Source organism: Sus scrofa, chromosome 1 (genome assembly GCF_000003025.6).
Source record: "Sus scrofa isolate TJ Tabasco breed Duroc chromosome 1, Sscrofa11.1, whole genome shotgun sequence".
Taxonomy (NCBI): domain Eukaryota; kingdom Metazoa; phylum Chordata; class Mammalia; order Artiodactyla; family Suidae; genus Sus; species Sus scrofa.
Genome location: NC_010443.5, coordinates 109343143 through 109365851, shown reverse-complemented (window position 1 = coordinate 109365851; position 22709 = coordinate 109343143). Strand labels below are relative to the sequence as shown.

The following is a 22709-nucleotide window of genomic DNA, read 5'->3' as shown; positions in this document are numbered from 1 at the left end:
GTGGTTACACGGGTCCTGAGGTTTCCAGGCTGTCCACCTTTCCAGCTCTCAAAGTCCCTTTATCATTGTTTCTTGAATAAATTTTAGGGTGTTCAGTAGTATTTAGAGGAGATAAGCAAGAAAAAGTAAGTCTGTGCCAGAGCTTGTTTCCAAAACTGGACCTTCCCACCTTTAAAACTGCTGACGTGGCTGTATTTTTTTCTAACATGGGTTTTTTTTCCCCTTCCTCAAGGATTTTGGAGAGTACCAGGAAAGCTACTATTCAGTACAAACCACTGAGGGAGAGCAAATATCCCAGCTGATTGCAGGCTACATCGACATCATCCTTAAAAAGGTATTTCATGCTGATGCAGATTGGACCACCCTTCTTTATTTAAAGACTCAGTTTAGGTGATGTAGCTACTTGGGGTGGGAGGGGAGGCATAAAAAAACCTCAGGTTAAGTACTTGATTCACTAATTGAGTCTTTAAGATTAAGATTGCTTGAGTGTGCAGTCTCTGACCTCAAAATCTAGGAGAATTTCTGATTTTGCTGCAGCTCACATTTGTGTCATTGACTGCAAGTTGACGAGCAGTAGTTCATCACTTAGCTACTGAATGAGCCTAGCTAACCCCTCAGCATCTTCCTCTCTAGGTATTATGTCATGCTTTCCAACTTCTGTAGAAACTGGGTTGAAGGTCTGAAGATGGTGGTTTTCTTTTCCTTTTTTTTTTCCTCTCTCTCTTTTTTTAAACTAATTTCAATGAGGTGCGGGCCAGGGTGTCATATGCTGTAGGGGTATGCAGACAAACCTTTCCTAAGGCTTCAGGATACAGCACACTGAAATAAACAAGTTCTACTAAAATATTAATATCTCTATCTTGATTTTCACTATATAAAATTGCACAATCCTATATACAGAAGACCTTATAGAGTTCACTATATTAAATATTTCTTTTTCATTATTACCACTGCTTTTGTTCACCCATCACCTATTAAATATCCTATACAAGGAATTTGGGGTAAACTCAACATTTCTGCTTGTGTCGCTCATTTTAAAAGGCCTCTTGGGAGTTCCCTGGTGGCTCAGTGGGTTAAGAATCTGGCATTGACACCGCAGTGGTTCAGGTCACTGCTGTGGCATCGGTTCGATCTCTGGCCCTGGAACTTCTACATGCCACGAGCATAGCACCCCACCAAAAAAAGGCCTCTTGAAAGGGTCTTGTGCCAGGACCTGCTGACTCTCATTTTTGTCTTGTTTTACCTCAGAAACAAAGTAAAGATAGATTTGGACTAGAGGGTGATGAGGAGTCAACGATGTTAGAGGAGTCTGTTTCCCCCAAAAAGTAAGTATCCTTAAGAACACCAGAGAACCTTCTCCTCAGATGTGTAGGTTTCCCTCTGCCAGCTCTGGGGCTGCTGCCCTGAGTGAGGGTGGATGCGAGAGATGGCTCCTGCTTCTCGAAGTATGGGGCCCAGACCATCATCATCAGGGTTGAGGGTGTCTTACTGGGATGAGGGTGACAGGGAATTTGAAGAAGGCACTGAACATCATGTGGTGTTGAATTCCATCCTTAGACACCATGAGCCTTCATGAGTCCTATCCTGCTTTCTGATTTAAATCTCATAAACTGCATCATTTTCATCAAAGCCTGGAGGCTGAGGTTCATCCTGTACCTTTTGGGGTTGCGGCCTAGCCAATGGAGGGGTTATTGTGTATGGAATGTTTGTTACCTGGCGCACTTGATATACGTGTCATGAGGCAGCAAAGGGAAGTGGTAAAGACTCTGGAGCCAGAGATACTGAGTTCAAATCTGAGGTCTCTCTCTCTCTCTCTCTTTTTTTTTGCTTTTTAGGGCCTCACCTGCAGCGTATGCAGGTTCCCAGGCTAGGGGTCTAATCAGAGCTGCAGCTGCTGGCCTATACCACAGCACACGGCAACGCCGGATCCTTAACCCCCTGAGCAAGGCCAGGGATTGAACCCGCAACCTCATGGTTCCTAGCGGGATTTGTTTCCACTGCGCCACAATGGGAACTCCTGAGGTCTGTTTTTTAATACGTGGCCTTGGGGACATTATGAATTTCCTCTGCCCCTTTTGCTTTACCTGTAAGATGAGAAAAATAATGGATAGTACTGTCTCGTAAGTTTTATTTTGATGATTGATTTACTGATAAAGCACATAAAAAAAAGTGCATTAAACAATGCCTCGTACATCATACATGTCTTCTATGATTATCATCATTTTAGAACAATCTCACGTTAGCCTCATTTTATAAATGAGGCAACTCAGATTTGTTAAAATTAAATAACATCTCATAAGTGAGACTCGTTGGGAATCCTATTCAGCTACTCCCTTGCTGTTAAATAGAGCATTGTAGTCATAACTTTTCTTGTTGACACTTTAGTGTGTGTGTCCACCTTGCTGTCCCAGTTCATCCCAACAATCCCCCACCACCACCCCACCCCACCCCCCGCTCCGTGGAAGAGGTAGGCTAGGTCTGATCATCCCCAGTTTGTGGATGAGGAAACCAAAGGTCAAACGGAGGTTAGTTGAGATGTACATGTGTGGCAGAGCCAGGACTCCAATTCAGACCTTGTATTATCCTCTTATAGTACCCTGCTGAGAGTTCTAGCATGTCTCAGCATATTGAATTTGTCTAGTCGTAGTAACCATTTCTCTAAAGTGCTCCATACCACTTTCTCACAATTGGCTCCATAATCCCCTCGCAGGTGCTTTTCCATTTGTCCCCCATTAGTGCACAAGTTGAAACCACTTTTGGTGTGATGCATTTCAAGTACTAATTGCTACCCTCTGGCAAAAGACCATAAGTTCTTAGAATTATTAATGAATATCAATCACTTGGACGTTAGTTAGCTAATGTTTCCTGATACATTGAGCTCTTTACTTCCCTGGACTGTGCTGTACTTGAACTTCTCCTGGGAGAGGCTCAGGAAGTGTCTGAACCTAGAGGGCTGGGACCCTCCCCTGCCTGGGGCTGCTGTAGCCCTCCCCACTGCAGAGGGCTGCATGGTGGGGTCTGGTTATGGCAAATGGGAAGTATGGTCCAGGGAAATCCTTATCCCTAGAACTTCCACTTCTCTCTGTATTAGACACTGGCTGAGATCTTGGAATGCAGCTGACCTAGCACAGCTGTTGATCCACCTTCCCCAGTGCCAGCCTCTCTCTAGACATGAATGTTCCTCCATGGATGTCTATGGGTTGGTGTCCTAGCATGGCTCACAAGCTTTGCTCTGGGCAACAGGAAGTGACCTGCGATGGTTCCAGAACCCTGAGACAGAGTCCCCTCCACCTTAACTGCACCTGCTCACCAATCCTGCCCCCCTCATGCATGCACACAGGCTCCCCCAGACTCTTCCCATGTGTTTGTCCACCGGGCTGTGAGACAGACAGCTGGGCTATCCTCAGGCTCTCACCTTCATATGCTCAGAGTCCTTTGCACACACTGCTCATCCCAAGAAAATATTAAGAGGTAAAAATTTGAAGGTTTTTTTTTTTTTTTTTTTTTTTTTTTAATTAGATGCCCTTCAGGAGTTTGCCCAGACTTAGTTTGAAATCCTGTGGAAGAGGTGTCAAGGACCGCCAATCATCATGCCTGCAAAAGCATCCTGTGTGGTCTATGGCTTCTGACCTGGGGAGGGGAATCTTAGCTGTGGGAAATTTTAAGTTCATTTCAACACTTCTTCCTTCACGCTAAGCATAAATGATCTCTGTCCCCAGAGCTTAGAATAGAACCTGGCACCCAGTAGATCTGTGGTTAATGAATACCATTTCAGGTAGAATTTACCAAATAATAGATCACCATATCGGAAACATTCACATATGCCTGAAACATCATTGTTTTCTCTGTCTTTCTTAAGAACAACTAATAGCATAATACCATGAACCTACTAACTAGATAAACTGGGAGAAGTCACTTGTATTTACCGATCATAAAAGGATTTCCTTCATCTCAGGGTCCTGCTGTGCTACTTCATTCATGATTCTGTCTGTATTTGCCTCTTCTGAATTGGCGGCCACAGCATGAAGCAGTGAACACTGGTGACACCTGCGGTACCTTAGTACCCTCCACGTGAGCAGCCTCTGTGCAGTGACCCAGCCTTCTGTCCCCCACAGGTCCACCATCTTGCAGCAACAATTCAATCGCACTGGGAAGGTGGAGCATGGTTCGGTGGCTCTACCAGCTGTGATGCGCTCTGGCTCCGGCGGGCCCGAGACCTTCAACATGGGCAGCATGCCCTCCCCGCAGCAGCAGGTCATGGTTGGGCAGATGCACCGAGGCCACATGCCCCCACTGGTGAGGCTTCCCTTGGGGATTTGCTGTGTCCAGGGAGGGACACCAGCCTAGGGATGGCTTGTATCATCCACACCCTGGCTACTTCCTATCTTAACTGCGGCTCTTCAGCTGTGCAGCCTAATTCCCACTGTGTTTTCTTTTAAATGGGTGGCTCTGGCAATGCCTTGTCTCAGACCATAGGTGTCCTCTAGGGCTGGACGAGAACTGGGGACCTCTCCCCAGTTTGTGAGAGAGTGATAGGACCCTGCTCCCTGGCTTGCACCCCTTGCTGCTTATAGGCCCAGATAGCCCTCAGAGAGGCTTAGATATCGACCAGGTCTGTTCTGACCCACACATTTCCCCCACACAGATCGTTGGTTCTTTGCACTGAGCTGGTCTGCTTGACTCGGCCTCTCAGGCTTGCTCTGGAATCCCATGCTTTTGGGGAAGAATTTTTTGAAGGCTGAAAAGCCTGAAAGCTCAGAAGTGACTGCTCTCTGGAGAAGCCTATGGACTTTAGATTTGTGTAGACTCTTTGCTTATTCATCAGGACAGGTTCTGGTGTAACATGCACCTGATTCTTGTGCATGAGACCTTCTGTCCTGAGTCCTTGGGGACTGAATCTCCTTAGCTCCCCTCAGGGACTCTTTCTGAGCCTGCTTGTCAGCTAATTGAATTGTCCGTATTCTACCTATTATAACCCCTCTATTCAAAACGCCCATATTTATTAGACTATTAACACATTATAATACCTGTTTCTGGCCCACAGTTGGAATGGGAGGGGGTTCGGGCACTTGCTGAGATACACCCTGGACCACTTCATCGTGATCCCAGGAGCAGTTTCCTTGCTCATGTAGAGGCTCTACTGTCCATCCCAGGGGCATGGCCTGACCCCTGTGTTACCTGCCTTTGCAGACCTCTGCCCAGCAGGCCCTCCTGGGGACCATCAACACGAGCATGCACGCTGTCCAGCAGGCCCAGGATGACCTCAGCGAGCTCGACTCCCTGCCGCCTCTTGGCCAGGATATGGTCAGTATTGTTTGGTGTTTTCATTTCTCTGCCCTGGCAGAAAACACAGTTAATGTGCTGTGGCTGCATTCAGCTAGGTGAATCTCTGTCTCTAACTAGGTGAGGATATCTATATTTTTTCCTGCAGGTGGAGTCTTTGTCTCTAGGCTGCGCTCACAGGAGGAGGGAATCGTAGGGTCCTGGGGTAGGTTAGCAGTACCCTGTGAAGGCTAAGAACTTGGACTCATCGTCCGGGCCCAGACTCCAGCTCTACTGCACAATGACTGTGTGAATCTGGGCACCGTACTCTCTAATTCTCTACTTAGTCATCCATGAGTAGGGCCATTGGAAAGACTGGATAATCCAATTGTGTGTTGAGCTCTTAGCCCCATACAGTGAGAGCCCCGTGAGTATGAATGAGCTAGTTTTGTTGTTCATACCAGTGGTTCTCAAACTTGAGCAAGGCTCAGAGTCACCAGAGGGGTGGCTGAAACAGATCGCTGGGCCCCGCCCCCATTTTTTGCTGACTCAATAGGTTGGCGGTAGGGCCTGAGAGTTTGCATTTCCAGCAAGTTGTCTGGTGATGCTGCTGCTGCTGGTCCAGCATGCTTTGCGAACCACTGGGTTACTACTCCTGAGCTTTTCAGCGGGGCAGGGTAATTAGCAGCCTTCCTGTAGCTGATGCTGCGTGAAATTGTCTAACCCCTTGCTACTTAAATTGTGATCCACAGCTAGGGTCTTGTGAGAGGTACAGAACCTTAGGCCTTACCTCAAGCTTATGAATCAGAGTTTGTATTTTAGCGAAGTTCCCACTGCTGTGTGTACACAGTGAAGTTTACCTGGCATTGGCTACCACTGTCATTCTCTGCCCTGCTTTGCTCATTAGAACTGCCTGAAGAGCTTTAAGGACAAAGCCCAGGGTCCAGATCTGACCAAACAAATCAGTGTTGCTGGGGGCGAAGCCTGGGTGTCCATGGTTTTGCCATCCTTCCAAGTGATTCTGATGGGCAGCCAAGGGTTGAAAAGCGTTGCTATAGGACTCCCAGGCCATCCGAGGGCCCAGAACTAAGACACAGTTTGTAGCTTCACCTCGTCCAGCCAGGACAACTGCCTCCAAGTTCTTCCTGCTCCATGCGTCTTCCAGCTGTGTACTTATATACCTGCAGGGCACAGCATCCTCAGTGCCCTTTCTTCCAAGTACTGGAAGTTATAAAATAATTTGCCTTTTGGAAACTGAGAGTGAAAATACATATGGCAGACTCCCATAGCCAGCACAGTTGTGAGAGAATTTTTAAATATCTAGATTTCACATTCTTGCTTCACCGCTATTCAGAGAATTGGTTTACAAAAAAAAATAGTAGTGCTAGACATATCCTGAACCAGGATTAATATTTTGAGGATGTGCGAGAGGGCAGATGAGCACATTATATTAACATAGGGTCATCATTTTTAGTATAAATGATCATTTATTGGCTAAGACCAGAAATGGCTGAAAACAGAGTTTGTTATTTATAGGTTCAAATGATCCTAAATTATAAGAACTGGAAAGGTTTTAAAAGACCATTGAGTTTCTACAGTAGAAGAACTGTAAGGCCCAGGACTTGGGTGAAACGTGCTTAAGGTCATATCACTTGTTGGTGGCTGAGCTGGATCCCGAGCAGGAGTCTCGATGCCCCACCCGCTCACCCCAGAACCCTACTGGGAAAGATTCCACATCAACACACCATTCATGTTGTACACAAAAGAAAATTCCTATGCTGCTAGCACACTCGGGAGCTAAAATACTATAATTCTAGCCCCATTCTTTTAAGAACAGGGTGAAAATCAGCAACACTTGTTGCCAGGGTGCAGTATTATTATGAGATACTAATTATTTTCCTCTTCGAAACTGAATTGACCTTCATAAAGCCACAGGAATTTTGCTTTCCAAGATTTTAACGAACATGTAAGCTGAGTCAGAAGCACTGAGACTTTCCATGCCATTCAGCAGGAATGAATAGGCAAGAGGCCTGTTAGGGACATCATTCAAGATGACTTCAGGGCCTTGCTGATGCCAGCCCAGTGAGAAGAACGTAGCCACAGTGCTGGTCTCATTTCATGACACGGCTTCCCTGGTCTCCTGGGGGATCCTGCACAGCGATGGTGTCATGCCCTTCTCTGGTTTTGCAGGCGTCCAGGGTATGGGTTCAGAATAAAGTTGATGAATCTAAACATGAAATCCACTCCCAAGTTGACGCCATCACAGCTGGAACAGCTTCAGTTGTTAACCTCACAGCCGGTAAGTCCCTGAGGGATTTGTGGTGTCTTGTGGTTTCGTTTTTGTTTTTTTTTTTAAAGTTCTTATTACTTGAAATCTTATTACAACAGATTTCTCCTATTCTGAGAGTAGAGTCTGTCTTTTGGGTCTCAGAACGCTTCAGGCATTTTCTCCCCCTTTCCCAGGAGAGAGGGCACGTCGCATCCCTTTCTGTCCGTTTTGTGCATCATCAGTAAAAAGCACTTACTCCACTCTTCTCGTTGTCCGTCAAGCTCCTGGTCTCCCCCCTCTGGTAGCTTTGAGTCTGAAAATGGTTTTGGACACCTAGCTGCCATGGGTGCCTCTCCTTCCTATTTTGTCCAGCTGTCTCCTCGGCACAGCACAATACCTGCCCTCACACTGCCCAATGGAAGCCAGGAAAGATCCTGGTTTCACCAAGCAGCGTTTCTGTGTCAGGGGTAGAGTTGACCTTGCCACGCTGCTGACCTTGGGCTCTCTGAAATGGCCGTGAGAGGCCGAGACTGCCTTGGGAACGTTAAAGGGGCTCATGTTTAGGATCTCTGTGTATGAGGCCTCGGGGTGAAAGGACCCCGTGAAGAGCAGCACCTTGGAGACAGGGAGACATCTGACTCTTGCAGGAAGGGGGTGATTGGGTGGGGTCTGCTGCCAGTATCACCACCTATCTTCTGCCAGTCTGGGCTCTCCTCAGCCTTCACCACTCTCCATGGGGACGGTCCTTCTCTAACCTAGGGGACCCTGCAGACACTGACTACACAGCTGTGGGATGTGCAATCACCACCATCTCGTCCAACCTGACGGAGATGTCCAAGGGTGTGAAGCTGTTGGCGGCCCTCATGGATGACGAGGTGGGCAGCGGGGAGGACTTGCTCAGAGCTGCGAGGACCCTCGCCGGGGCCGTGTCAGATTTGCTGAAAGCTGTGCAGCCTACTTCTGGAGAGGTGAGCTTGGGGGAGAACGGTCACTCCAATTCTGATGAGACAGGTGCAGCTTTGGGGTCCCCTGGAGCTCGCGCTTTCTGTGCTTTTCCCTCCATCCTGAGGGGCATGCTACCACACTGTGGGGTTTGGAGTCGGTGACCTCGGTGCCGAAGCTGTGGTCCAACCTTTGAGACTGGTTGAGCTCTTAGTAGAAAGCCCCCCTCTCATCACCATCCCCCGCAAAGGGTTCTTGACTAGATGCCACCTCAGAACCTAGCACACATGACAAATACACCTTTAAACGGGATACAAGTCTGTACCCTAATTTTCATTAAGTGTATATCACCTTCCTACCAGCTGAATGAGGCTCGCTAATGAATTGGACATTTCAGATCTGTCCAGCCACAGTTGGTTTGTGAGCTGTCGGGCACACATACCCCCGGGACGTGTATGCCTCCTGTTTGTCACATAGTTCAAGAGTCTTACTGGGGTGCAGGAGAAGGCCCTCCCACAGGATTCCTCTTCCTATTCCTACCCTGCAGTGTCTGATGTCTGATTCTCACTAAAGCGTGATCTGTGTTCATAGCCTCGACAGACAGTTTTGACTGCTGCCGGAAGCATTGGACAAGCCAGTGGGGATCTTCTGCGGCAGATCGGGGAGAATGAGACTGATGAGCGATTCCAAGTAAGATATTTGCAGCCCACCGTCGTGGAGTCTAAGGGATGGATTTAGTCCCAAGCTGCGAAAATATAATGGAAAACCGAGTCTTCCCTGGGCTGACAAGAAAAAGGTTGAGGCGGATTATCTTGGAATGTGGTCTGTGTTCAAGAAAAGAAGTTTTAATTGAAAAATCCATTTCGCTTACACCATGCATCACCTCTGTGAAACACTGAGCTGTTCTCACTGCTCAGCTTGCTGCACTTTCTTCAAAAAAAAAAAATACGGAGGGAATAATGTCATGGCCACCCTTATATCAACCACCCAACCTCTACACTTATCAGCTCATAGCCAGTGGTTTTTTTATCTTTCTGGGGCAGTTTTTAACTGCATCATTCTCTGGTGCATGTGTAAGAGTGAAAACTCGTGTACTCCCGTGCACTCTGTTTACACATGTCATGGGCTTTCCGTTGTGTACAGAGCTGAGTCTTTTGTTTGTTTCACATCCAAAACCACAAATGTGGCAGAGAAGTCTTTCCTGCCACTCCTCTTCTTCAATATAAAGGGCATGTCCTCAGGGCAACAGCTGTAGGCACTATTTGAACTTGGCATGATGCCCTGCCAGCTCAGACAAGATATCAGCTTGTCTGCCTCCATTCCCAACCCCCCAAAGATGGGGTGCAGAGGCCTCTGGGTGGGGACCTTCAGGCTCAGATGAACTCCTCATGTTCCTGTGGGCAGATGCCTTTCACTCCTCTTCCTCCTCCTCCTCCTCCCAAGTCTTAATTTTACAAGTAATGTATAAATACATTGTAATTAAACTGTTCGAGCCTAGGTTCTCTGGAAGATGCCCTTTTCCCAATCCTTTGTCAGGTTGAATGTTTGGAAATTGTGCAGAATTCTGAATAAAAAGATTATTCAGCTTCCCGTTAGTATTCAGCTTACTGCGTGGGTGGCAGTTTTGCATGATGTTTTGTCTAGAGCTACCAAACTTCATCACAAGACATGTCAGTTACACTAAGACATGAGCATGTATGTTGTCATATGTGAAACACGCAGCTTCTCCTGTATGCTCCACATTCCAGGGGGTGGGCAGGCAGGGCCATCGGACTCATTCATACCTGGCAAACAATGAGACATTCAATGCAATGTGTGATAATGGAGGCTGAGACCCTAATGGATGGTAGAAATATTCTGGGAAGCCGTTTATATGTTGTCATGGCCAGTAATAACCACAAACAGAATTAACTAGACCATATAAACACATCCCACTAAATTCAAGCTAATCCTGTCCCCATCCTGACGTTCCCTTAAACCAGATCCCTAGTCTCCCCTTGTGTTGTCCTTTGCAGTTTGTATTAAATTAGGTAATTCTTTGCAGGTAGGTAAGTACTTAGGAATTGGGTAACTATGAGACTCATCTGTTTGTTTACTAGGCTTCATTATCTTGAAGCGGTCAACTTACTTTCCAAAGATTTGGGAGGGTTGAGAGGGAAGTCACAGCTCTTCCTTAGGCATCTCATGTATCCCTGTGTTTTTGTTTTTGTTTTTTTGTTTGTTTGTTTGTTTTAAGATTTTCTCTTTTTTTCCTTTGATAAGCTGTTTCCATCACATGTAAATACAAACTCCGCCTCCTGATGTCTGCTTCTATTCAGACGTGCTAGGGAAGCAGGTTCAAGTTTAGAGTAGGATCCCGTGGTGGCTTTCTTAATGGAGAAGGTCTGGCTTGCATGTTGTCCATTTCTGTAAGGTCTCTAAGTAAAACACCAGCGTGGTAAGGTGATCCTACAGACTTCTCCAGTTCTGGGTAGCCCCTGGCTTATGGACACTGGATTTCTTACGCTCTGTTTTTCTAATTCTTGAGATCCTATCTCAGAGCTTTTTCTTACATTCTCAATGTACTGCATGTTCCCAGAGTTAACAAAGATTTATTTTACATGAGCTACATAATAGTGGTCTTGTTGAAAAGTTTGACAGTGGCCTTGTCAGCAACTATCGCCATAGTATCACATTCTTTTTCTGTTTCTTTTTGCTTTTTTTCTGGGAAAAAATTAATAAGAGTGGCAGAATTTTTAAAAATGAGTCTAGCAAAGCCCTTTAGGACAATCAAGAATTTGCATGACCAAATTTTGGTCCCTGTGTGAAAAGTGGACTCCTATCCAGGGAAGGAATATTGTGACCCACTCTGCAAGACTACTTTTTATTTTTATTTTTATTTTTTTTAATTTATTTTTTTTTTTATTTTCCCGCTGTACGGCAAGGGGATCAGATTATCCTTACATGTATACATTACAATTACATTTTTTTTTCCTCACATTTGTTCTGTTGCAACATGAGTATCTAGACAAAGTTCTCAATGCTACTCAGCAGGATCTCCTTGTAAATCTATTCTAAGTTGTGTCTGATAAGCCCAAGCTCCCGATCCCTCCCACTCCCTCCCCCTCCCATCAGGCAGCCACAAGTCTCTTCTCCAAGTCCATGATTTTCTTTTCTGAGGAGATGTTCATTTGTGCTTGATATTAGATTCCAGTTATAAGTGATATCATACGGTATTTGTCTTTGTCTTTCTGGCTCATTTCACTCAGTATGAGAGTCTCTAGTTCCATAAAATCTTAATAACTTGTGACATTCAAGTTGTATCTTCACTGAGCATTGAGATAGGTGCCCAAGAACTGGAACTTTGCAGGCTGTGTTGGGAGCAATTTCTAGAAGTTGTATGACAAATGAGTGCCTGTCAGATCCCAGAGGCATGGTCCACTTTTGGCACCGCAGTCTGTGGTTTTTCCTAGGACATCCAGGAAACACACACCAGAGACCTAAAAAAGACTGGACCAAACCATGGCTTTCACACTACTTTGCTTTTGTCCATTTTAAAATCTACTTGGTGGATTCATGGGTTTCTGATTGGTCTGGATAGCATAGACTCTTTGTATGGGCTGAAACCTTTTGCTAGTATATCTTCTTATAAAATATCTTGTTGTAAATACTCTGTGGGTGCCCTTTGCATTCAGAATCAAAAGTGCTTTTCATTATCTGATGAATTAATAAAGACCTCTGGCCACATTTCCTCTGGGAGGCAGCCTTGACATGTTGGTTCAAAATAGAAATGGTTCATAGGGAAAGCATTTCCAAACCAAATAAATTACCTTTAGTAGTAAAAGACAAGGATTGAGTTAAATGTGGCAGTGGTTATTCTGCAGGTCACACAAATGGGTGACACATTTGATGGGCTAAAAGGGATTCTGTGTCCTGCAAGCAGAAAGCCTTCGTGTTGTGTGGAAGCATAAACCGAGGCTCAGAGCTCCTTGCATCTTCAGTGAGGTCTTCTTGTAGCTGGTTTATTTACATAGGCTCCCTTTCCACTTTTCAATATAATTCATTTCCATTCAGGCTACAGAACACTGAGAATAACTTATGTTCAGAGCTCTCACAGGCTCATGAGCTGGAGGTGTTGTCTGTGCATGTTCAGCATTGCCCTCTGGAGGCCGAGAGGTAGCTCAATGACTGATGACAGCTTGGACCCTTATGCAAAGTTGAAATCCGAAAGATAAATTTTCAAGTTAGGATGGGGCATGATGACATGGAGGCCATGAATTTTATCCTTCCTACAGCTGATAGTATACATTTTCCGCTTCTCCTGATCCACCACATTCTTAGGAAACGTGGTCATGATTCTAAGGGTTATGTAAATACATGAATGTGAATCAGTGGTTAAAAATAAAAGCCCTTCCCTCAAATTAACCTGTTGTAGAGTGAAACCTGTGCACCTTAATATATAGGAGACTGTGTTGGTAGGATGTGAGTCTCCTTCCTTAATTCTCAGGATAACTTGACATTTCAGAAAAGCAAGTAGAAAAAAATCTTACTGTAAAGCACTAAAGGGGGGTCACCACACTTTATTTTCAGGCTGCAAGGGGCGATTAGCAAAATATAAAAGACTATTTTTCATTTCCCTCTTCTTAGGACGTTTTAATGAGTTTGGCCAAAGCTGTTGCCAATGCCGCCGCCATGTTGGTACTAAAGGCAAAGAATGTTGCCCAAGTGGCTGAAGACACGGTCCTACAGAACAGAGTGATTGCTGCCGCCACCCAGTGCGCCCTCTCCACCTCTCAGCTTGTGGCATGTGCCAAGGTAAGCCAGCTGGCACCCCAGCCCTTTCTGAAAAGTGTTGGGTGTTCTTATCTGCCTGCCGTCATTGGGAAGAAGCAGGGGCAGAACTTGGTTAAAATTGTCGAAAACTAAGAGCTTGCTATGGGTATCTTTTAGGTGACACGATAGAATTTTAGCATAAGGTGTCCACTTCTGCTTTAATCATTTGTTCTCTGCTCAAGTCCTCAGGCGGTGGTATTTTCTGTGTCTAATTGCCATTTCTACATGCAAGCAGCTGTGTCAGTGTCTCCCCTTTGGACTTCTCAGTTTGTCTTACTTACACCTATGCACAAAGAGCTCTTGGATTGTGCCGTACGGTATTAGGATGGGATCAGTAATAATCCACAGTGTGTGGCAGCCCTTACACTGCACAGAACCGGAGTGAGGATAATGAGCATGGTGTTCACGGTTGCCAGTTAGGATGTGCCTACTGTGTGAGAGAGGTCACCTCGTTAAGCACTGTCATCCCCAGTTCACTGAAGACAAAACCAAGGCCCTTAGATGCTAGTGAGTAGATCATAGCCACAGAAATCTAAGTGGCAGAACTGGGGTTGCAACCCGGGCCTTCCCACACTACCACAGTGTCTCTGCTAAGATCATGTGTCAAGAGATGGGAGGCATCTGCTTCTTGACCTGGTGATGTCATATACTCCACAGATCTGCGATCTGGCTCAGCCTGGCATTTCTGGCCCTGTGGGAGAATTTGCAGCATCACTTGGAGGGGTCGCTAATGGTCTCCCTCCTGCTTTTGTTGTTCACCATGCTAGTATCACAGATACTGATGCAACCCCCCTGGTCTTTCAAGTACCACGAGGCACAGTTCCAGGAAATAGATTTCTCTGGGAAAAAAAATATAAATCTGGAGTTCCCGTCATGGCTCAGTGGAACAAATCCGACTAGGAACCATGAGGTTGCAGGTTCGATCCCTGGCCTTGCTAAGTGGGTTAAGCATCCGGCATTGCCACGAGCTGTGGTGTAGGTCGCAGACGTGGCTCAGATCCCATGTTGCTGTGGCTGTGGGGTAGGCCGGTGGCTACAGCTCCGATTAGACCCCTAGCCTGGGAATCTCCATATGCCTCGGGAGCGGCCGAAGAAATGGCAAAAAGACAAAAAAAAAGAAATTCCTTTCTGTAAAAGGAGTTAGTAGTATTGCTGGTCATGAAGCATTAAGGGAGATGAAAGTTTGTGGGCAGCGACAATCACAAAGTGAAATGCTCAGGTATGAGAAACCTCAGCAGTGGTTGACTTGAACCCCTGGCCCTCTGAGTCAGGAACTGAGGCCCAGAGCGTGAAAGGACATGGTGGGCGCTAGAGACCAGTGTCGCCCTGCAGTGCCCGAGCCCCTCTCCCATCTCGCTTCAGGTCGTGAGCCCTACCATCAGCTCTCCTGTGTGCCAGGAGCAGCTGATTGAAGCAGGGAAGCTTGTGGACCGCTCGGTGGAGAACTGCGTCCGCGCCTGCCAGGCGGCCACCGACGACAGCGAGTTGCTGCAGCAGGTCAGCGCGGCAGCCAGCGTGGTCAGCCAGGCCCTCCACGATCTCCTGCAGCATGTGCGACAGTTCGCCAGCCGAGGCGAGCCCATTGGTCGCTACGACCAGGCTACCGACACCATCATGTGTGTCACCGAAAGCATCTTCAGCTCCATGGGAGACGCTGGTGAGGGGCTGGGCTATGGGGGAGGCTGGTCAGTTTGGGGTTCCCTTGATGGTGGCAATCATCAGATGATGATTGCCTGGATGTAAGTCATTGTAAGTCAGATAATGGCTGCCTGGATGCTGGGCCAGGGCAAGTTCTGATCAGCCACAGTCAGAGGCTGGGAAAGAAGGAGGGCTCCTCATGCCCATCCCAGCAGCACTGAAAGACTGAACGTTCACTAAGGGGTGTCTTTTTTTTTTTTTTTTTAAATAATTTAGATGCATGGTAAATCCCTTTTGTTCTGAGAATATCCATGTTGGATATGGTAAAGTTGGTGCAGCCACAAGAGGAGGCAAGAGTGAGACTTGCAATGAAACTTATTAATACTCATGGGTCCCACACAGGGGGTCACCACATGTGACACAGGGTCACAGGGAAGCATTTAGGTTCCCATCAAGTGGCAGAAGAAAGGACTGAGGAAAGAACTTATGCTACTGCCTTAACTGGGGTTTCTGTGGGAAAGGCAAGTGAGAGCCTGGTGAAAGCTTAGGTATGGCTAGTTTGAAAATGGTTTTACCCTTAGAGGGGTGATCCCTAGTTGCCTGGTATTTGGTCCTAGGATGATTAAGGCAGAAGACCAGATAGAGGATGGCTCCGGATTGGTTAGTTTGCTGCCATGCTCTTGGCTGGACCCTTTACTTTCTCTAAGAATTGGCTCGCAATAGGAGGGGCAGTTTCTTTCCAACCAGAGTGGTTTTTATAAGATGCCAAACATGGTGATATACAGGGGAAAAAAACCCAAGTGTATAATATAATAATATATAATTACTACATAAGAGGTACCAGTAATATACCTTTTATTGTACATAATAATATATACACACATACTACATATACTGTCTTTGATGTAGTAATTTCTGTGTAGTACTTTTTTAGTTTTTTAGTTAAAAATTGTCATCCCAGACCCAGCCCATCACTATTCCATCACATCTCTAGAATTTACCACTTATAAATTTGTCCAGAAAAGTTCAGTCTTCCTGTTAACATATATGTGTATGTGTGTGTGTAACACCCTCTTTCTTTTAATATTAATGGAATTGTGTTATACATATTCTTTTGCAACCTTTTTCACTGAATACATTAGAAAGTTTTTTCTTGTTGACTTACACACCAGTCTTTTCAATGACAGTGTAGTATTCTATTCAGTAGATGCATCATAATCTACTTAACCCATTGTCTTTTCTTGGACACTGACATGGTTTCCAGGTTTTTGTTTGTTTTACAAAAATAATATTACACTAACCATTATTATAAAAATATCTTGGTTTACTCTGGGAAGTATATGTAGGATAAATTCCTTTCAGTTGAATTTCTGGCCACTAAGCCTATACATTTTTTATTTTCAATGTGTCTGAAATTTCTCTCCAGAAGGGTTCCACAGCTCTATCAGTAGTTTCTAGGATGTCTGTTTTTCTACTTCTTCATCAGCACAGAGCAATACTTTTTTTTTTTTTTTAAGGAAAACGAGCATAAATCAAGTTTTTTTTTTTTTTTTTTTAAAGAAAATTACATTGGGCTTTTCTCTATGCTTCTTAATTATTTAAAAGGTGGCAGTGCCGCACATATTTGGAGGGTTTTTTTTTGTTTTGTTTTTTATTGCCGCACCTGTGGCATATGGAAGTTTCTGGGCTAGGGGTCAAATTGGAGCTGCAGCTGCTGGCCTGTGCCACAGCTGTAGTAACACCAGATCCGAGCCACATCTCCAACCTACTCTGCAGCTTGCAGCAATGCCTGATCCTTAACCTAACTGAGCGAGGCCAGGCATTGAACCTGCATCCTCATGGATACTAGTTGGGTTCTTAACATGCTGAGCCACAACAGGAACTCCTGTTTTTGTTTTTAAATAAGCTTTTTATTGTGGAATATTTTTATATCTACAGAAAAGTTGCTGGGGTAATAAGTTCTCCCATACCCTTCCTAGTTTCTCCCATTTTTTAGCATCTCCCCTAGCCCATGGAGCATTGGTCAGAATGAGATTAGCATTGGTACATTACTATTAACTAAACTACAGACATTATTCAGATTTCACCAGTTTTTTCACTGATATCTTTTCACTGTCCCAGGATCCAATCCAGGGTATCTTGAATTGAGCACATTTTGATTTTTATGAAAGCTACCCCACTCTACTCCCCCTTAATGGTACCAGTGCTTTGGCATTCTTTGCAAATGTCCTTTGGGAGAGGAAGTTCCTCGTATTTGAGTAGTTTTATTTTTAATGTTGACTATGGTACCCCTCCCACTTCCAAAAGGAAGTTGAAATGGATTTCAGTAAAATCAGTTACTAATAACAATTACTAACAACAAAATCAAAGCCAGTGCTGGGAAGGAAAGGGTGAACAAAAAGAGAGTTGATGGGGAAATGGGGCCAAGGCAGAGCTCAGCATTTGAGCATGAAACTGGGGTCTGTGTTTCCTTTGAGCAAGAGCCAAGTGACACAAAAACAGTGGGTTATGTGACACCACTCATTTGGTCCTAGGTAGTGTGCAGATTGACTCAAAATTAAAAATAATCTTTTCTATGCACATTACTCAAAGAGCTTATTATAGAGGGTTTTGCTGAACAGTTCTTGCTGTGAGGTAAATAGTATTTTCTATATGAATATTAACTAAATGTGAATGCACATAATAAAGCCACATGATCTTGTTCCCTGCCTTCTCTTTATAAAGGGTTTCTCTTAGGTTACTTATGTCATTTTTATCCTGCACAGTTCCAGATTGAACTTGGATGTGCTTGGGGTGGACAGTCCTGGCAGTCACAGGGAGCATTTTTGGTTCTGGGTCTGATCTGGCTTCATTGCTGAGGAATGGAGTATGGAGGCTCTTTTCTCTTCATCCCTTTTGCCAGAGGAACAGAGACAAGACTGTGTTGGCTCCTGAGGTTTCCCTCGAGCTTTAGGAAGCAGACAAACTGACTGCATCTTCTGTCCCACCCTCTAGGTGAAATGGTACGCCAGGCCCGGGTCCTGGCCCAGGCCACCTCGGACCTCGTCAACGCCATGAGGTCAGATGCGGAAGCAGAAATTGACATGGAGAATTCCAAGAAGCTTCTGGCAGCAGCAAAACTCTTGGCTGACTCCACGGCTCGCATGGTGGAGGCTGCAAAGGTAGTATATATTGGATTTATTCAATTGCAAAGTAAATGTGATTGAAAGATTGGATTTGAAAGTTACCTTCAAGAGAGAGAATGGCCAGCTGAGTGTGCATTTTTGTTTGTTTACAATCTATGTGGCTTTGAGATGTTTAACCTTCTTCAAGTGGGAAAGAGGAAGGTCATGGAACATGTGAATGAAGCTCTTTGGTGAGTGGTGCTGACTCAGCCACAGACAGAGTCCCTGCTTAGCGAGCCCTCTTTTTCCATTGGTTCATTGCCCACTGGCTTTATTGAAAATGGTTATTAATTTAAACTTGAGGTTTTCAATAGTACATTCACTTAGACCTGTTTTCTTCCTGCAGCCGTAATGTTACTTTGCCCTCCATTTGACTTCTCAGCTAAACTTCTATCATGATTTTGCATGGTAAAGGGAGTTCCCTTGTTGCTCAGCAGTAACATACCTGACTAGTATTCATGAGGACTTGGGTTCAAGCCCTGGTCTCACTCTGTGGGTTAAGGATCCAGCGTTGCTGTGAACTGTGGTGTAGGTTGCAGATGCAGCTCAGATCTGACATAGCTGTGGCTGTGGTGTAGGCCAGCAGCTTCAGCTCTGATTTGGCCCCTAGCCTGGGAACATCCATATGCTGCTTGTGCAGTCCTAAAAAAAAAAAAAAAGAACAAAAATTTGCATAGTAGGGTGTTTCCTGCTTCTCTGTTATCCAAATCCCACTAGCAGTTTTAAATATTGTAGAAGTGTTTGAAGAAACAATTGAAAGTCATGTTTTTGCTTATTGACAGCTATAGCTGCACAATGTGTCACTATGCTTCTAAAAGCCAGTGAGGCTTAATCTTGGGCTCTCTTTCAGAACCCCTATGAACGTACTGAAGTACTCATGCCTTTTTTTTTTTTTATTGCTCAATGAATTTATTACATTTATAGTTGTGCAATGATCATCACAATCCAATTTTATAGAATTTCCATCCCACAACCCAAGCGCATCCCCTCACCCCCTGAACTGTCTCCTTTGGAGACCATAAGTTTTTCAAAGTCTATGAGTCTGTATCTGCTCTGCAAAGAAATTCATTCTGTCCTTTTTTGAGATTCCACATGTCAGTGAAAGCATTTGATGTTGGTGTCTCATTGTCTGACAGACTTCACTTAGCATGATAATTTCTAGGTCCATCCATGTTGCTAAAAATGCTGGTATTTCATTCCTTTGGATGGCTGAGTAATATTCCATTGTGTATATGTACCACATCTTGATCCACTCCTCTGTCGATGGACATTTAGGTTGTTTCCATGTCTTGGCTATTGCAAATAGTGCTGCAATGTACATCGGCTGAAGTACTCTCGCCTTAATTCCACCCCTCAAAGGTCCTGACTTCAAGAGGTTACTGCTAGCGCTGTGTGCGGGGGTGTTTCACAGAAGATTCTGATGCCTGCTCTGGATGAGAACTGTTTTAAATGGATGAGGCTGTATTTGTCTATGTTGTTTTTTTTATGCAACTGGCACATGTTTCTTGTGAAATGAATAGAAAATGCAGTTAAGTGTAAAGAAAATAGTAATCACCTTCAACCTCACATCCTCAAGATAACATGTTTAATGTTTTCCTATGCATTTCAGAGTCACTAAATATCCCCACATCTCACCCTATCTCCTTGGCCTCCAACAGAGCAGTAGTGTGTCTCAACCAAGTATGTGAATTGCTTTACTTCCAATGTATTGTGACATAAGTGAGCCACGTGGACCTTCCTCCTTGTCTGACTTGCCATTGAGGCGAGACAGCCTGAGAGGCTAAGAGTTCTTAGAGATAAGTCAGGGGTAGGGCTACAGAGAGACCCAAGGAGGGGCAGGGCCTGAACGTCCTCCCTCTGTCCCTGGTCCCTGTTTCGGCCTAGAAGCTCCACTCCTAACCATCCCTTTTAGCAAAATTACACATTATGGTTTGGGATTCTAGTTAGTTTTTAAAAAGGTTTTTACTAGCTCTGTTTCTTTTTTTTCTTTTTCCCTCCTTCTGAGTTTAAACATTGCAATTTCAAGCAAACCCTCATGTTTACAAACATACTTGCTCAGCTGGCAAGAACCTTAATAATCAGTCCCTTATTTTACAGATGAGAAAATTAAAATTACCATCACATAACCAGGACCAAGCCAGGACCACCAACCATGCATGGTTGTTTCCAGATGCTTACTGCTCCCTAGACCAATTCACTGCGTATAGCAAGTTGCCAAAAACCAAAAGTGTTTGCTACTTTTTTTCTTTTTTTCTTTTTTTTTTCTTTTTAGTTTTTTGTCTTTTTGCCTTTTCTAGGGCTGCTCCCACGGCATATGGATGTTCCCAGGCTAGGGGTCCAATCGGAGATGCAGCCACTGGCCTATGCCAGAGCCATAGCAATGTGGGATCTGAACTGCGTCTGCAACCTACACCACAGCTCTCGGCAACGCCGGATCCTTAACCTACTGAGCAATGCCAGGGATTGAACCCGCAACCTATGGTTCCTAGTTGGATTCGTTAACCACTGCGCCACGACAGGAACTCCCAAGTGTTTGTTACTTTTGATTATTTATGTTAGATAGGAAAAGGTTGAGTGTTTCTGTAAGTTCTTTTAACTTTTTAGTTAAAAAATTGTCTTTTTGTCTTCATGGCAAAGAATGTGTTGAGTGTGAAGAAAAAAACATGTCCTGGTCAGTAGCCAAGATTTCAGGCCAAGGGAGTTCTTGTTGCAGCTCAGCAAGAAACAAACCCAACTAGTATTCATGAAGATGCAGGTTTGATCTCTGGCCCTGCTGAGTGGGTTGAGGATCCGGCATTGTGGTGTAGGTTGCAGATGTGGCTCAGATCTGGCATTGCTGTGGCTCTGGCATAGGCCAGCAGCTGCAACTCTGATTTGATCTTCCATATGCTGCAAGTGCAGCCCCTAAAAAGCAAAAAAAAAAAAAAAAAAAAGATTTCGGACCAAGATTTGTAGTCAATATCTAATACACAGTCCTCATAAGAAAGACATTGATAAGGAAAGATCCAGATACCCCTTGGGTGTAAAGTGCAGAAATGGTATTTTCATGCTGCTTGAAACACACAATTAAGGCCTAGTGTATGACTGGAGGCATTGATAAAGGAGTGGCTTTCAAAAATACCAGATGACCAAAAGAGCTAAAATGACTCTCACAAACTTGCAAAAGAACACAAAAGGAGCCCAAACAATCCAAACATGTGAAATGTAAAGATCGAAATTTTCAGTTGCTAAAAACATAAAACCAAGACTGCTAAAGTGGTTTCAGTTTAAAAGAATTGAAGATTCCATCCAAGAGAATTGCCAACACAGTTCTGTCACAGAGGTTAAAACTATTCCATTCATTGTGAATTCCTATGACTTGTTATAAATCCTGTGGTTCAAATAAAGGTTTTGGAAAATTGGTAAATTTCACAAGGTGATCATAGGGGGAATGGAGAGGTTCAAAAAATCAATTTTCAACCATTGGCGTGTTTCTTTCTGCTTCACAAACAAATATTATTGCCCAAAAATGTTCATGGAAAGAAACACGTTCATCTGCATACAGTAATTGCTGGTTACAAAGCTTCTAGACCCCATGACAAGACTTTTAATGGCTACTCTTATTGCAGGTGGGGGCGGGAGGCTGGAAGTAGTTAAAGTTGTTGTTGAGTGTTTGTGCAGTAAAAGTATATCCTCACCCTACATTTCCTTTAGCCTTTCTCTACTTCAGATTCCTACCCATTTAAGGAAAATCCGCTTGGACTCCTAAGACAGTTGAACCTACAGCAACCTAATAAAAGGGCCATAGGGTTATATAAGGGAAGTGTGGGGATTGGCTGTACACAGCACCCTCCTCTTTCCCTGCCTGGATGGGGGCATCGATTTCTGTCATTACCTTAGTATAGTTGGGTACCAGTTCTCCTTGTCTATACCTGCCAATCCAGGCTTTGTAGGAATAGTCTTTTTTTTTTTTTTTCTTTTCTTTTCTTTTTAGGGCTGCACCTGCAGCATACGGAAGTTCCCAGGCTAGGGGTCAAATTGGAGCTGCAGCTGCTGGCCTACACCACAGCCATGGCAACACCAGATCTGATCCACATCTGTGACCTACTGCAGATTACGGCAATGCCGGATCCTTATCCCACTGAGCAGGGCCAAGGATTGAACCCGTATCCTCATGGATACTAGTCGGCTTTGGGGTTTTTTGGGGGGTTTTTTTGTTTTTGTTTTTTGTTGTTGTTGTTTTTAGGGCTGCACCTGCAGCGTATCGAAGTTCCCAGGCTAGGGGTCGAATTGGAGCTATAGCTGCCAGTCTACACCACAGCCACAGCAACACAGGATCCGAGCCACATCTGTGACCTACACCACAGCTCACGGCAATGCCAGATCCTTAACTCTGAGCGAGACCAGGAATCAAACCCACAACCTCGTGGTTCCTAGTCAGATTTGTTTCCACTGAGCCACGACGGGGACTCCACTAGTCAGGTTTGTTACGGCTGAGCCACAACAGGAACTCCCAGAATTGTCTCTTGAATGGTGTTGCCTTATAGAATTTTGGATGGCCTTCCCATCCTTCTGCTCCCTCCCTCAGCCCCTGTGTTACACTGTTATCTTATCCCATACTCACTCACCTATGCCACAGGACA

At 44.8% G+C, this 22709-nt stretch overlaps 1 protein-coding gene across 14 annotated transcripts in view; it reads left to right on the top strand.

The window, feature by feature from the left end:
- TLN2 (talin 2) overlaps nucleotides 1-22709 on the top strand; it is a 472001-nt gene that overhangs the window by 314812 nt on the left and 134480 nt on the right. For all 14 annotated transcript variants that reach the window (XM_021094283.1, XM_021094275.1, XM_021094269.1 and 11 more), the window contains 10 exons: nucleotides 233-334; nucleotides 1249-1325; nucleotides 4116-4296; nucleotides 5191-5304; nucleotides 7453-7561; nucleotides 8291-8499; nucleotides 9065-9163; nucleotides 13100-13267; nucleotides 14648-14942; nucleotides 17918-18084. In XM_021094283.1, coding sequence (XP_020949942.1) covers nucleotides 233-334; nucleotides 1249-1325; nucleotides 4116-4296; nucleotides 5191-5304; nucleotides 7453-7561; nucleotides 8291-8499; nucleotides 9065-9163; nucleotides 13100-13267; nucleotides 14648-14942; nucleotides 17918-18084 — 1521 coding nt within the window. The remainder of the gene's footprint in view (nucleotides 1-232; nucleotides 335-1248; nucleotides 1326-4115; nucleotides 4297-5190; nucleotides 5305-7452; nucleotides 7562-8290; nucleotides 8500-9064; nucleotides 9164-13099; nucleotides 13268-14647; nucleotides 14943-17917; nucleotides 18085-22709) is intronic.